The sequence below is a fragment of the Eurytemora carolleeae genome, unplaced genomic scaffold, assembly GCF_000591075.1.
Source record: "Eurytemora carolleeae unplaced genomic scaffold, Eaff_2.0 scaffold33, whole genome shotgun sequence".
Taxonomy (NCBI): domain Eukaryota; kingdom Metazoa; phylum Arthropoda; class Copepoda; order Calanoida; family Temoridae; genus Eurytemora; species Eurytemora carolleeae.
Window position 1 is genome coordinate 475411 of NW_019396220.1, and position 17346 is coordinate 492756.

A 17346-nucleotide genomic window follows, 5' to 3' on the forward strand; every position below is an offset into this window, starting at 1 on the left:
CCTTATGGTGTAAACCTTTGATATTTCAAACTAAGACTATTTGGTCTAATAGAATACATAATAGTTTGATATATTAGAGGTCTGCTACATCGCGTTGTAAAAACAGAGTTTGTGGCAAAAACTTAATTTTATAGAAAACACTGAAATTTTATTTTTATTTTCTGGTTCTCAGCTTACTTTCTTCAGCGTGTTGGGACAATTAATGACCTAACACTTTAATAGAAACCTATTAAATCACTTAATAAGTTAAATGGGTATGTTTACACTGCCCAATTTCTGTGTCTCTCATTGATCATTGGACTATTTAAAGTCATAATTTGAGTCTGAGAGTCGTCTTGCTTTTCCAGAGTTGGATGTTCTCACTGTATAGCTTAATGTTTTATTAAAATTTCCCAAATTTTAACATTTAACAATATTTTATTCACCAAATCAGAAGAAAACAATAAATTTTCAGCCAACAGGAGAGTATCAGTGATGTGCATGCTGCCACTTGTTTACCTTAAATTCTATCATAGTGTTATTATGCTAAATTCAGTCGGCTGTATTTTAGAAATGTGGATTAGTTCTATAAGCCTGGAGTTTGAAGGGTTGAATCGAATGTGTTTACTTTGCCATTGGAAAATCTTTCACATAGGTTCAACAGTTGTATATAATGAACCGGAACAAAGATGTTTCCGTAATCCTCACCCACAGTGATCCAATGCAAACTCAAACTCAAAATCGATGAGAATTTTAAAAATTTCTTCATAAAAACTAAAGCTAAAAACAAGTACTGTAAAAATTCTAAAATATACAGGTCTAGTAAAAATAAATTTGTGATCTCTTAAATCAAAAGTCAAGACATTGCGACACTTTAAAGTCGACTATAAAGAGTTGAAAATTGATGCAACTTCTCATATCAATCTGGATCTATGTGGATCGTAACTAAACTGCGACGAGTAAACTATCTAGAGTAAAGTCGATCCAGAAAGCCAACAAATCTCATCGTACACGTTTTCCGTGTGAAGGTCATGCTTCATGCTTCTTTTGAACGAACTTAATAATTGAAGAATATCTGTCAATTATTATCCAAAAAGATAATACGGAATATTACGCACATTGCATTTTTATCCAGTCTCAGAAAGTCTTTATAGCAAATATATGACGTAGTTTGAAAGTAAATATTATCTCTTTGATCAAGGCTTAAACTAATCTCATATTTTTCAGGTAAAAACTATTATACCTTTTGTTTGCGTTAATTCAAGAAAAAATATGTTTAGATTTAGAATTTAACATGTCATTGATTTTCGTTATCATTTTTTGACATCATTAATGAGAAGTTTAATTTCATTGAAAAAATTGCTTTTCATATATGAGCTTGGAAAATTCGATAAGTTATAACTAAAATGTTCCAAAAAATAGTTTTCCTGAAACGTTTTATTTTTTTCCAAAAGTAAAAAAAAGGCCAAGACAATTAAAAAGAAACGGAAACACGTTCATAATGGACTCAACCACAGACTACACAGACTGCTCTATACACTCTACCTGGATAGGCTGAGCAGGCCTGTAGTGTCCCGGCACGCCATGCTACAGTTCCATGTAATGTTTTTTGACTGACATCTTATGGCCACCTGTTGCATTCAGGGGTTAAGTTTTACAACTTTTAAAGAAATGCTCCAATTTTAAACATAAAACATAACGTTTATGAATATTGTCTATTTTTTAATATTTTGGATTTCCTATTCAAAGGATCCTTAAATATCCCTGAATGTCTCCTGATTGGTCGTGTACATTTCTTGTACACAACAGAAAATGCTGTGGAAAATATTGCATATTATAGGTGTTAATCGATCTCTGTAACTCTCTTATTTCTGAACTCAACCTTAAAAATCTGGTTTTTAAAGGGAGTGTTCGCGAAAAATGAAAGGGGGTAAAGCTTACGGCGATAAATAATCGCTTTTGATCGCTACTAATCTTTCTTCTATCTGTTGCGTCTATAATGAGGAAATTGTTAAAAACGTCTCATACCGAAGAACGTAGAATCCTTACAAATTCAGAAAGTTGCAACATACGACTCGGATCGTAACAAAATCAATTTAATACCAAACAAAGTATTCAGATATTACTATAGTCATCGATTATTTTTCAACGCTTTCGTATATAGTTAATAATTCATAATATTTTTTACTTTCTATGATCTGAGAGTGACTTTTGAAAACATTCATGAAAACAAGTTGTAAGCGAAATATTAACTTTAAAAAACACAAAATAAAAAATAGAATGTAATATCAACTGTATACAAATGCGTCGAAAAATAATCGATGACTATAGGATTTAATATCTAAATTATTTGTTTGATACTAATTTGATTTTTTTTACAATGACCGCATTAATTTGCATGACCGCTTCGTTCTTCGGTATGAGACGTATTTAACAATTTTCTCATTATAGACGCAACAGATAGAAGAAAGATTAGTAGCAATCAAAAGCGATTATTTATCGCCGTTAGCCTATACCCCCTTTCATTTTTCGCGAACACTCCCTTTAAGTAGCCTGTATTGTACCATCTATAACATATTCGTTCTTTTGTGTGTTTTGGAATTCTCAGATTGGCTTTGCAACAGTGCAGATAGATCTCTTTACAATTTCGCTTTTGATGTCTTAAATATAGAGTTTGTTTTCTTAGGAAAAATAAAAACACAGCAAGAGAACAGAATAACAGGGACCTTCAAGGACTGTGGATTTATTTTTGATCTTCCGGTAATCCGGTTTCAGAAACCATTGGTTTTATAACAATACCCTGTCTTAAGTTTTTCAAGTTCTTTTTTTAAAATGATCATAATAAGTTTTAAACGTGAATCCCGATTGTTAATTTTGTCTTAATAATGATACCCTGTTTTAAGTTTTGGGCTCAGAGATCATACTTTATTATACTTATATTTACTATACTGCGTTTAATTTGTAAATATTTATATGAAATGCATGTTTGAACTCCTCCTTTCAGACACAAGGTGTTGAAGACAAAAATCCTTCAGAGGTAAACTCTTTATCTGTTTTGTATACATATCTCTACTCTTTGACTCAAAGGAACCATGAAAGTAAGAAAGAAATCTAAATAAATTCTGTACAGTCATCACTAAAGCCTCCTCCTTTGTGACTAGGCAAAGTTTCTTCAACGTGCTCAAGTTTTATGAAAATAAAAATCAATATTTAGATAATCTAATCATTATGGAAAAGAATTGACGTTTTCTGTTCATTCAATGTCATTAAATTGTAATTTTTTTTTGATAAATGGTAGTTGCGTTTTCAAGTATTTGTATTAGGTATAGATTGAGGTACATATGTGTCTGATTAATAATGTTTGATTGATGAATAAATGTTGATATGGACCATGAATATGCATGGGTGTGCCTAATGTATACATAAAAGTGCTAAAAGGGTGAAATATAAAAGTAGTAAAATAGTCTACTTAAAACTCGAGTTTAAGTCTACTTAAAAAGACGACTTGAATTCGACTTAAAAAGTTGACATAAACTAGACGTTAAAAGTCAACTTGAACTCGATTTTGTCGACTTGAAAAAACTCAACCAAAAGTGGTATAAAATCTCAGCTTAAAGTGGAGTTCTGGAACGACTATTTACGACTTAAAATCGACTTTAAAAATTCGCTTAAACTCGACTTAAACTGGGCTTAAAAGTTGAGTTTTTACCAAATTGAAAATTCTCCTTCATAAGTTGTATAAAAACCCGTCCAAAAGTGGTATAAAATCTCAGCTTAAAGTTGAGTTTTAGTACAACTATTTACGAGTTAAAGTCGACTTTAAAAGTCAATTTAAAGTCGATTTCTTAGAGTTAAAAGTCGAATTTCAGTCAAGTTTTGTTCGTCATGGGAACTAATCCTCTCATTCAACCGGCCCCCTACCCCCCTTTCCCACTAACCCTTCATTCTTTCCCCTTCCCCCCACTATCCACTCATTCCTCCGACCCCCCCCCCTCTAACTCACTTGCCCCTCCTTCTGACTAAAATCCTGAAATGTGCCCTAAAAATAGACAGTAAATATTTGGGAATATTCCTTTACCCTTATTTTCTGAATAAACAAACAATTATCTTCTTATTACTGTACATACATTGTACACTGTACATAAAAACTGCACAAACAGTGAAACTTTAGATAAATTAATTATAATGCAAGAATAACACTGTAAGACTCAATTAAAAAGTTAACCCAAGCTCGGCCGAGCCCGAAACTTAAGAGAATGATTATTAAACCTAGTTTTAAAACCTATTTTTTGTAAAATAAGTTCATGGCTAGTTTTATTTTCCCACTTTTATTTTCAATTTCTAAAATATTAATTTTAAAAAAAAGTTTTGTTCACAGGGGCGTATTCGGGAATTTGTCCAAGGGGGGCGTACCTTTTTTTTCTACGGGGGGAGGGGGGGTCAGCACCCGTAGTCCTTGAACATGTCTATGTTTGTTCAACACATGTCTATTATAACTCTTTTAGTAAATGTCCAGCTCTGAAATACTGAAACAAAACTTGATACTTTATTCTTGTTAAACTTTTAATAATGATGTTAAATAATCCTGTAAACAAGGTAAACATTGTAAACAAAAACATTTATTTTAGAAACACACCTTATCTTGTCTTATATAACTTTTACATAACAGAATTTGTGTCAATATGTCACAAATATGGATTTTTTTCTTAGAATATAATAAAATTGATAAAATCTCAATTATTAGAGATGGGCTGACTTAAACGGGTAAAAAGGGGTATCTATGAGATCTGAACTATAAAATAAACACACTAAAATTTACGATTAAAAAATCGCTTCTACCAAAAATTGCATGCATTGGATGACTGCCAAATTAGCGATTTTTCGTTGAATTTTTGTGTTTTTTGTCATCCAACATTTGCTGCGAAATAAGCGATTTTTATTATTTTGGTATTTAGAGTCTATCGAATTGATGAACGAAGGAGGAAAGGGAGGAAAAAGATCCCCCCTCCCAACTTCCAGGACAGGAAAGGTGATATACGTTATAAGACGCTAAGTACACTTGACAAAGAACAAACATGTAACTTGAACCAGTAAATATGAAATAAAACCCCATTTACTCTCTTTACATAGCAATAATGATAAGCATGAATGAATATTTAAACACTTTTGAAATCTTATACAAACGATGTACCCACACAAGCGATTTCTTTGTTGAATATAAGCTATTTTTGTAGTTTAAGTGGCAGCCATTTAATTTTAGTTGCTAAATAAGCGATTTTTGTTGAATGTAAGCGGTTGTTTGTAACTTGTTTGTCATCCGAATGTTGCTGCCAAATTAGTGTTTTTTTTAGTTTTTTAGATAATAAAGTTATGCATTTATAACGACAAATTACAATAAAACGCAATTTTTTGAAAATGGAAATGCTTTAAAAGTTCTAAAATCTTTTTAAATTATAGAAAAGAGGACATTCGATGGCTTCTTATTGAACCCAATATATTGAGGCGTCTAATTTTGCGTATACATCCCAATCCTACTCTTTTATATTACAAAGCTCTTTAATAGTGCCGATCATTGATTAATTAATCTATGGTGCCCGATCTGATTAAGATATTTGCTGCCAACTTTTTAAAATTCTTTTCTTAATTATCATCTTTCAGATAATTTACATGTTATAGATTTGAGTAACTGAAAATTGAAATATTTATAAACGTAATATCAAAGCTTTAAAGTTAGTGATGAAAAAGCCTTAAGTAAGGGATCTGTTCAAAATGGAAAAGTTTGTAAACAATGCTTGGATTTCGGAATTTTTGACAACTGTTCTGGTTCATGTAAATATTATTCAAATAAATATCTGCATGTTCATAAATATGTATTTATTCATGAAAATATAAATCTTATTTATTTCTTAAAAATAGATTCACTCAAAAGAATGTAATTTTTTTATCAGAATATTTGTGAATGTAAATGTAAAACAGAGATCTATTTAAGGCTAGAATATGCGATATTTTCTACTGCATGTTCCATGTAAACAACTGGAGTACACGACCAATAAGCAGACGTCTATGTTCAGGGATATTAAAGGATCCTTTGGATACATTTTATGTTTCATGAGTATTTTTTTTTTAATTGTAAAACTTAACCCCTGATTGGGTATTATAAAGGCATTTGCCATTTTCTATTGTGCGCATATGCCCCGTAAAATTCCAAAACAGAGAGAGGGGATGGAATTTTGTAGATCCAGAAAAATAATATCTGTGGGATGCCTGCGTAGAGACTGGCAGCTGGTGGGGTCTTAAATGTAAGACATGTGGCCGCAGCGCTCGGCCCCCTAGCCTGTTCTAGCCACAGCGCTCGGCCCAGAAAGTGTCTTAACCTAACCTAAACATAAATAAATACTAATTTAATTATTTTTCTGGATCTACAAAATTCAATCCCCTCTCTCTGTTTTGGAATTTTACGTGGCATATGCGCACAAAAGAAAATGGCAAATCCCTATTATATACAAATGGTGGTTAGATGGCAGTCAAAAAGCTTTTTCAGGAATAAAGCATGTCGTGCCGGTACAACTAGATTACCACTTAGCCCAGCCCGTGAACGCTGATGAGCAGTCTGCATATACCACAATTAACCACAAAGGATGAGACTGTAAAGACGACCCAAAACTTTAAAATATCACAATTTGAAGCTTGATTTTTGGTTTCTGCATTCAATTGACTACTTTGATGGTTTACTGAATGATTAAGCACAGAAATCAACAAGTTTTGGATTACACGGAACCCTGAATGTAAGGAAAGCACTAAACAAATTTCGTACAATCGTTTCTGAAGTCTCATCCTTTGTGGGTAACCCTGTATCTATTCTATAGTCTGTGTTCTGGATATACCAACATTTGTTGTTTAGCAGAGGACTTATTCTTGACTGACGGAGAATAAGATTTCAGAGAGATTTCTATTCGGAGGACATACACTGTAGATACCAGATACCATATGCCAGATACCAGGTACCAGATACCAGATATACCAAATAACAGATACCAGATACCAGATACCATACACCAGATTCCATACACCAGATACCAGATACCATACACCAGATAAAATACACAAGATACCAGATGCCAGATATCGTACACAAGATACCGGATTCCACACAGGATTGCATACACCAGATAGTATGCATAATGCAATGCATTTAAATGACCATGTAATGCATTAGCTGCATCGTGTATTAACCTAGTTTTAGAATTCTAAGAGGGTACTGTAATAATAACTAAGTTCATAAATAACATCAAGGAGATCAAATATTAAAAGTCTTCTTGTGTTTACTGAGCATTAAATATCAAAAATATAGTTTGCTAGCTGACGTGTTGGGCGTTACCCGTGATATTGAAAATAAATTTTGAAAAAAGTTTGCCCTCGTAAAAAAATTTGACAATTTATTTTACTAGACTTCTGGACCACTTCGTGCCCTTTTTTCACACATATTTTAGCTGTTAACTAAAGAATTTATGGCCGCATCAGTTCTATCTCCCTTCTTCTATATTCCTTGGGCAATGCCCGATTCACAACGAATACCCTTAAAATTTACGCCAGTTGATCCCTTGAAGGTTCACACATACCTTTAAACTTTTTCTGGATTCGTTGATTCGTTGATTCTAATCTAAAATTGCCATTTCTTCTTGAAATACTCGGATTGAATTCTAACTGATTATATCGCAGAACCCGGCGAATGCTGATCAGGAAAAAAAAGAAAAATCCATTTCCTAAAGAGACTGGGTTAATGATGGTCTTTTTTTGGAACGGAAATATGTCTATAGAGAATCCATAGAAAACAGAATGAAAGGAAGTTAAGGCGGGGAGGGGGGGGGGGGGGGGGCGTCTTTTGGTCTTTTCTTCTTCACTTCAATGAAAAAGTAATCAAGGATATTTTCATGCCTTATTTGAGTGAATATGCAGGCCTGTTATTGACACAAAAAATCTCAAACTCTCCATACTTTTAATCCTATCCCGGTACATGTCCCTTATACTCCAACTTATCAAGACCAGTTCACCAAAAACAATTAAGACTTTTAACTTTAATCATGGTAGGGCTGGTAAAGGGAGGGTTTTAAAAAGTTTAAAAAGTACGTCTGAAAATTTTTAAAAGCTTTTACCTTTGACAAATATCAACATGTGACACATTCATATTTAAGGGGGTTTTCAAAAAAAATAGCTATGTAGCTCAAACGTTAAAAAAAGATACGGTCTATTTTATTTTTTTTTAAATACTGCCGTTTCACCGTCCTCTACAGGCTCACTCAACCCTATGGAAGGAAAACATTTGTTCACAAGAAAAACCACAGGAGTCAGTGGAAAAAAAACCCTCCCCCTCCATCATGATAGGGTTAACTCTAACTTCTATGGCTTTTTTTCTAAGAAGAAAGGGCAAGTACACGTCATGCCAACCATAAGAACCAGACACCCCCCCCACTCCACCCCTTCCCCTGCTCTCGCCTTTTTATGCTTCATTAGTTTCCGGGTTGTAGCTCGAGGGAGGGAAGGCAGACCACATCTTTTTTTCGTCCGACCACAAATGACGTCACAATTCACCAACATTTTGTCCGACCACACCTTTTTCGCCCATCATTGTTTAAAGTTTTTTTTTAAAGTACTTTACATTATTTTATTCGAATTTTAAGCAACGTCATGATTAATATGGTTTTAAATATTTCATTCTTTTTTATTTTTAAAGAAGAACTTCTTATGAAGGTACAATAGTAATAAATCAATTCATGGTAATTTTAATTTCCTAATACCTCGAGCAAATCGAAACCAAAAATATGTTTATTTTTAGTTGTGAATTCTAAAAATCCAAGCGACTATCGCCTAAAAGTTGCAGTTTAGGAGTAAAATAAGAAAATAACAGAAAAGTGCTATTTTCCGTGTTGTGCTAAATTGGGCTTTAATATCGCTTTACTTTGAAAACAAAATTAATTTAAAACAAAATTAAATCAAATTGAATAACATGACGTTGTCTAAATTTGAAAAAAGTCTTATAGGACATAAAAATATACACATAAAAACACAGAAGCAACATTCGAACGAAAAAAGGTGTGGTCGGAAGAAATAATGATAAATTGGGACGTCATGTGTGGTGCGGACGAAAAAATGGTGTGGTGAGCCTTCGCCGCTCTCTGCGTAGAACCCTACAATGTGGTTTAGTATAAAGGTTGCCAGCAACTAGGCTTTCAAGCCAACAACACTCGTTATATAAAGAGTATAAAGAGAGGGTAATAAACAGATTACACAGATAGAACAGGATATCAGACAGTGGTCGGCGTTTATATCAATACAATGGAGACGAACTTTTGAATTTTTGTTTTGATATCTATCAAGCTTTTATGAAATTACAAGTTTACAAGTCAACAAAGAAGATGATAAAAACGACCTTTTTATCTACTCGATCAAAAGAGAATCTGTTAATTGACAGCTTCTCTTTATTTCCATGTTTAATGTATCAACGCTGTTTGAATGCTTGGTAGAACCACATGAGCATCCTGATTCGCAGAATGACCTCCAGGCCAATCAAAATCATCTCCATGCCTCACGCATATGTCTCCAAGCCTCCACAACCATTTCACCACGTTCAGCATTCTTAGCTCCAATAACAAATATTTGACTTTTCTACTTTAAGACTTCTATATTTGATTTTCTAAATTTCAGAAATTCCTTAACTTCTCTATATCTATTGCAGTTTTTTTTTATAAAGAAAACAGAATTTTTATATAATTTTACAGGTGTATCATCCTAGATAAAATAGAACATATAGCTCATGTCGTCTTCACCATACTGGAGGGTTTCAGCTCAATTTGAAAATGGCAATTTAGCTGTGGTACTAGCTCTACTACCATACAGTACATTGGATTTAAAGAGTGTATCTTTGTACTCTGCACAAATGTATGCAGACAGTATAAGAAAAAGTTGAAATTCGATCAAAGCATAAGAACGAAGATTAATTGCTGTTTGCTACTGAAATGTGAGAGATAATGATGACAATTGCTGTTTGCTACTGAAATGTGAGTGATAATGATGAAAATTGGGTTCTAAAGTCTCAACCTATATGGGTGACCCAGTATGTATGTCTGTTCCCCTAGAGCGTTTGAATGATTTGAGTACTTCTTATATATGAGTAAAAAATGATTTGTCGAAAATATTCCAAAAAGTGTGGAAAAATTTGTCTTAAAACCGTTAAAACCTGTTAAAATATGTCCGGACTAAAGAACTTTGTCTGGGGGTTCATTTTTTAATACTGAAATATTCCAGATAGAAAAAAATCATTTACGTATTTTGTTAGGTTGTGAACAGGGGCGGCTTCTGATATGTTCCAGGGGACTTTAAGCCACCACAGGTTGTTAGTTTTAGTCTTAACTCCATCTTGTAATGGGTTGTTACATACCCTGAGTATGAGAGAATGAGAAAAGAGGGGGGGGGGTCAAAAACTTTAAAATCATAATAATTAGATTGTTATTTGATATTTTATTGTAAAAAAAAATATCATGCAAATGTTAAGGATAAAATAGATCGACTACCGTGTTTAAATAATCAAATTAGTCCCATTTTAAGTAGAAATTTTGACGATTGAAAATGGAAAATCCTTCCCGGAAGACTTTTAGGGGAGGTTCGGAAGCCCTCTGGGGACGCGTATTGCCGCAAATAGGTAAAATGAGGTTCGAAAGCTGTGCGGGGGAGGTTGTCTTCCCTCGCTCATCTAAGTGTATCATGTAGGAATCTAGAAGTTGTGAAATTAATACAAAAAAAGAAATTTTAATCTTAATAAAAGACGACTTTTTAAGACACATTGTTTGTCCAATATTAAAAACTTTCTGATCATGTTGAGAATATCAAAATCTTGAGATAGGGAGATGATTTTGATTGGTTAGGAGGTCATTCTGCAATTCAGGGGGCTCAGGAGGTCAATTCGCGGGGCTCATGTTGCTCTGCACCTCCTCCCTATAGCACTGACTGGATAAAATATATCGTTGTTCTAAAATTAATTTTTTTTTGATTAATCTGACAGCAAAGTAAGAATTTTTATTAAACTTCAAAGGTCTCCATTACCTGTTTATATCCATGCAGTGTACAACTTGAATCCGGTCTGTGCCAAATCTTTGAAAAACAACCAATTTTCTCTAATTATCAATTATTGTAAACCAACCAAGCGTCGTAATCTAATCCAAACACGAGGCCTATCAAGTCCAAGGGCATTGAACTCCGGGATAACTGTGCAACCCTAACCATGGAAAGTTACATAATAGCAGAATAGATAAGACCAAGCCTAGGCCGAGGGGCGCAATGAATGGAATCCGGAGTGGAGGCAGCATGACAGCAAACTTTTGAGGGTCGAACCCGTCCTTAACATGTATTGAGAATGATGCTGTAATGAGACTATCTGTTGGCAGAGAAAGCAATATTGTCGGCCATGTTATGCCCCCAGAGATATAGTTCAGTCTTTACCAAGGATCTGAAGAGAGGGTTCAACAAGCAATATATTTATTTTTTGCCCTTTAGACGAATGTCTTTGTGTTATTTAAGATCAACTTTACTTGGTCTGTTATTTAGAAATAATATTTTCAGAACTTTAATATAAACTACTTCAGTGAAGAATTTTCAAGATTTGCTTTATTAAATAAATATTGGGTCATTCCAGAGAAAAAGAAACAAATCAGGATACAGGATGGATTTATCCAGAATTTGATTTGGGATACGATTTTACTATTCCGAATATATATATATATATATATATATACCTTCTTTCTTCTTATTCCTGGTACATGTACAGCTCTAGGTACAGATGCAGGTACTTGTATAGCTCTAGGTACAGATACAGGTACTTGTATAGCTCTAGGTACAGATACAGGTACTTGTGTAGCTCTAGGTACAGAGGTCCATGCACATCTCTAGGTACAGTTAAGATAAGATAAGATAAGATAAGATAAGATAAGATATAGTTTATTGCTAAAAATACATATGCAAGTTATAATGTTACAAGCAAAAAATCTGCTACTATTTTTATATTGTTTACTATATTTATGTATGTATTATAGCAATTAGGTGGAGATTAGCTATTTGCTGTTTAGGGTATTATCCCTACCTAATTAATATTAAAACGTTTACAACATGATGAATATTACTAGGTTCTAACAGTTTACAATAGTTCAGGGATTACTAGTTAAATTTAGAGAGAGACCGAGGTGCAGCATTACAAAATAATTGATTTTTCAGTTTTAAGTTTAGAACGTTTAACAGAATAAGATTAAGCATGTACAAAAATCTACAAAGATACAGGTACATGACCAGCTCTAGGTACAGATACAGGTACATGTCCAGATCTAGGTACAGATACAGGTGCATGTAAATTGTACCTCTAGGTACAGATACAGGTATATGTCCAGCTCTAGGTACAGATACAGGTACATGTCCAGCTCTAAATACAGATACAGGTATATGTACAGCTCTAGGTACAGATACAGGTATATGTCCAGCTCTAGGTACAGATACAGTTATATGCCCAGCTCTAAATACAGATACAGGTATATGTCCAGCTCTAGGCACAGATACAGGTATATGTCTAGCTCTAGGTACAGATACAGGTACATGTCCAGCTCTAGGTACAGATACAGGTATACCCAGCTCTAAATACAGATACAGGTATATGTACAGCTCTAGGTACAGATACAGGTATATGTACAGCTCTAGGTACAGATACAGGTATATGTTCAGCTCTAGGTACAGATATAGGTACATGTACAGCTCTAGGTACAGATACAGGTATATGTCCAGCTCTAAGTACAGATACAGGTACAGGTACAGCTCTAGTTCAGATACAGGTACAGGTAAAGCTCAGGATATAGATACAGGTACATGTAGTACATGTACAACTCTAGATACAAATAAAGGTACTTGTACAGCTCTAGGTACAGATACAGGTACATGTTCAGATCTAGGAACAGATACTGGTAAATCATGTACAGCTCGGGGTACAGATACAGGTACATGTACAACTCTAGGTACAGATTCAGGTGCATGTACAGATTCAGGTACATGTAAAGCCCTAGGTACAGATACAGATTACATATACGAGAACACAAGTAAATACAAATAGAGATACAGAAACAGATCTGGATAAAGGTACAGATACAGATATTAATATTGCTCTAGATACTGTTGACATTTTAACTCTATCTCAACATCCCCCCACCACCATTTCACGTGTAAGGGTTTATATAATTTTACATTTTGTGCACCAACTCCGCTATAACAATCTATGTATGTAGTTTCTAATAAAAAATAAACACAATGAACACTGAAACTGCTTTCACAATACTAGATCTAGATACTCGGGGAAAGTTAAATGTAAAATTTTTGAACCGAGATTTAAACTAAAACAATATGCACCTCAGGCCGTATTAATTAGACAGTTTCAGTTTGGTAAAATAATACTTTGAATGGAATGCTAGATTATAATAGGTGTTCCAAAAAAGAGGAGAATTAAAGGGAATATGTTGTCGTAATTTGAGGAAGTAGGATTAGATTGGTTTCAGTATGCACACCACTATACTTTCAGTAGAAGTAAATATTTCTATTTACTAATAGCGCCGATTAAAGGATTCATAAATCTAATTGGATAATAAAATAGATAGAAAGAAAGATGTTACCGCCATACTATTTTTATTGGTTCAGAATAGACAACAAACACATGACTGAACCCTGGTTAGATCAGGCGCTAATGGACTCAGCATACAGGAGTGCTAATGGATTCGGCATACAGGAGTGATAATGGACTCGGCATACAGGAATAACACTTCTAGAATTTGAACAATGATTACTGCTGCACTGTTTTAACTTTTTTTTAGCAACCCTGTACTTGTAAAGTGATAAAAACTAACAGTTTTAACAAGTAAAATTAGATTTTTTGAAAAAGTTCTTTTTCTCTACTCGTCTTTGCGTTTAGATACACACCGGACTAACCAGAGTGAGCAGCATTCGGTTTCTTCCATTTGAAATCAAACGTGTTTTGGTCTTTAATTCAATAATCCTTTGCTTTACGAATTTGTTTATTTTATACATTTCTATTCAAAATGCCAACAAAAAAGTATTAAACAAATTATGTTAAATGGGTCAAATTGTGATCGAAAGTCACAGCTTTCTGGAATATTGACAGAACCGTCAAATCCACGTAGCATCAAAACAAACATAACAAATATTCTCATCTTCTTAAACATCAAGGTGGCACAGGAAATATCATTGAGACAACTCTGATAGTTAATCATCAAATTTTTTCCTTTCTTTAAAGTGTCACAACGCCTTTGCCTTTTGTTTTACCTCACCAATACGTTTTTTGTAGCCCCAGACATAGGCATTTTAAATTCCAAAGAGCTTTATTCCGGATTAAGTTTAAGAGGAGCAATTGGCAAAATAATGCTCGATTTTTTAGTGAGAGCGTGACAATCTTAGTTTGCTGTGTGCCAATAACTACTCGAAATCTGAAATAAAAAACAAATGACTTACTTTTCTATAATGTGTGCATGGCTATTGGCTATGGCTTCAAAAGAATAAGATTTAGTTCAGTAGAATCAAAGGCCAAGCTGCGTTGCGACATTTTAAAGTTACACAATTCCAGATCCCAGCCGCCTCCATAATCTAAATTCCATATTTAAATAGCTTGTTATTTTGATAAATCATTATAAATGCCTATGTCTGGGGCTACAAAAACCGTATTGGTGAGTTGGTGAGGTAAAACAAAAGGCGTTGTGACACTTTAAAGAAAGGAAAAAATTTGATGATTAACTATCAGAGTTGTCTCAATGATATTTCCTGTCCCACCTTGATGTTTAAATACAATGGAAGCTAATAATCTGTGGAATGTTAAAGGCGTCTTAAATTTTCTTACAAAATGAAGGATAAGCTTTTTGATTTGCAATTGTTGCAATCGTTAATATTTTTAGAAATATTCAAAGATCTTTAAGTTTAGTTAAAGTTATAAAATCCGTCGCAGTATTTATTTAATAACTTCACGAATTCAACAGTTTTCAAAGTACAGTGTGTCCCATGAAACATGTCAGTTGGAAGACGACTTTTGGTCGTCTTAGGTATTAAACTCTGGAATTAATTTCACTAAACTGTCCTTTTCGTGAGTCTAAAACTAAAGAATGGGCGAAATTTAAGTTATAGCTTAAAAGTTCTGTAAAATAATGAGTTGCTACTTAAACATTAAACTTTCTCAAAATAACCCTGAAGGGAAATACAGAGCGTCCCATATCATATTAGATTATCAACAATTTTAAACGCCAAATGCGCACATAATACGCAAAAAATCTAGCGTTTTCTGCCAAAAAAAAATTTCTATTGGCCTTATTAAATTTTTTAAAATGATTCATTTTTCTTAAATTTTCTGATTTGTTCCCAAAATCGTAATTTAGACCCATTGACGTGGTCTAATTTGATGTGGGACACCCTGTATCTGAACCAATCAGAAAAAAGGATTTACGGAGAGATATTACATAACCACTAACCTTTGCTCATCAGCTGTTTTTAAATTTTTAATCATTTAAATATCTGAAAACAAAACATATTTCCAGTTTCAACGGTTTTTTTGGCTTTACGTGCAAACATTAATTAATCTTAACCGTAACATTTATTCAATCAAGGTTCTCACTTTTAAAATAAAACTGCACGTTGATTGCCGCTTTCTCAGCTGAAAGATGATTGATTGATAGACTAATTTGGAAAATGCGGGATTTCAAAATTTTAACCCTGGGTTTAAATATTTAACTCGTCGATTTTGGCGAGTTAAATATTTAAACCCAGGGTTAAAATTAAGTCAGAAGTGGGATTATAAGCTGAAACTTAAAATTTAAGTCAGAACTTTTCGTTCTTTTGTTTTATGACTCAGGAATTTCCAAAACGTGGTTTGTAACTTTTGTTTCTTTTTCTATTTAGGCGGAAACATGTTGTTATGTTTAATGCAAAAAATTCAGATCGGTAATATACTGGTTTATTCACGGCTCAAATTTACAAGTTAACAACACAAAAAAGTATACTTTCAAAATGCCAAAATATGACTCATGGAGGAAGAGTTATACAGAATATAAAGATAGAAAGATGTTTTAAATTTTAAGCCCATAGATACACAGACAGGGATGAAAAGTGTTCATTGTGTATACAGGATTAAATAAAAAGGCAAAGAGAAGTTTTCAATTAACAGCTTCATTTTGTTCAATTGTAAACTTGTCATTTGATTAATGCATAAAAAGTCATCTTTATTGTATTGATATACTCGCCGACCACAGTAGCTAAGCTACTTTTGTCACCAACTCTGTATATTCCTTCCTACATGATATTTACAATAATTTTACTTCACAGCCAATAAATAATTAATTACAGTATTTTTTTTCTCATGATATAGTGGTTTCACAGCATAACAGAATATATGTTTTTTTAAATATGGCATCTGAGCTGAAAACTTTAGAATTGTGGATATTGAGATCAATGCTTGATCTCCTCTCTTTGTTAAACTTGGATTATTTTAATGTTAAGTTTGTACCCAGGAAAGTTTTTTAAATTTCAACCAATCAGAGTGGTGTATGCAGAATTCCAAACAGCCAATCAGACGCCATTTAATAAGAGAACTCACGTTGGTCGGAATCCAGTATGGGTTTCCAAAAAGAGGAAAAAAGATCGGCTTAAGAAGAAATCCTAAGTGTCCACCATGAAAATTCAGATTCTTGCAATCATTATAAAGGGTATCCAACTCTACAGTTTTCAGCTTTGATTACACAAAACGACATGGAGTTTAGCGCTATAAGCAATAGATTTTTAAAAAAGTTTTTATCTCTAAATATAAACTTGAATTAACAATTTTTGGTTGAAAACTATCATTCAGACGCCATACATAGTACTTAGATTTAATCTTCCAGTAAATATGAAATATTCTTTTAACACATTGAGAATAAATATCAAATATATATTTTTAAGTATCATAAAAGAAATACTATTATTTAAGATGAGTAATATACTGAAATATAGAAGAAGGTAAAATGTTCAATTTAAAATCCAATTTTATTTGAGTTCAAACTCAAATTCGTTTTTCTATTACTTGTCAAATCAAACTCATCGTTTTAATCGTTTAGCAAGTTCATAAGAATTTCCATTAAGATCAAAACTAGGAGTGATTCCGCGCAATTCGATTTTGCTTGCGCGCAATTGCGAGCCCTGTAATTCCGCGCAATTCGACACAATTCCGCGCAACAGAATTTTGATTGGAAACCTTAATCAAAACTTCCTTTGGTTCGATTTAAATTCTACAATTAGAGGATTCTCATGATTATG

The 17346-nt window shown here is 33.3% G+C and overlaps 1 protein-coding gene across 1 annotated transcript in view; it reads right to left on the reverse strand.

Annotated features, from left to right (window-relative positions):
* Window positions 1-15572, reverse strand: part of LOC111698502 (FMRFamide receptor) — a 47172-nt gene extending 31600 nt beyond the window's left edge. Inside the window, exon 1 of the mRNA XM_023468855.1 lies at window positions 15531-15572. Within this exon, the coding sequence (XP_023324623.1) occupies window positions 15531-15565 (35 nt within the window). The 5' untranslated portion in view covers window positions 15566-15572. The remainder of the gene's footprint in view (window positions 1-15530) is intronic.
* Window positions 15573-17346: the final 1774 nt, after the last annotated feature.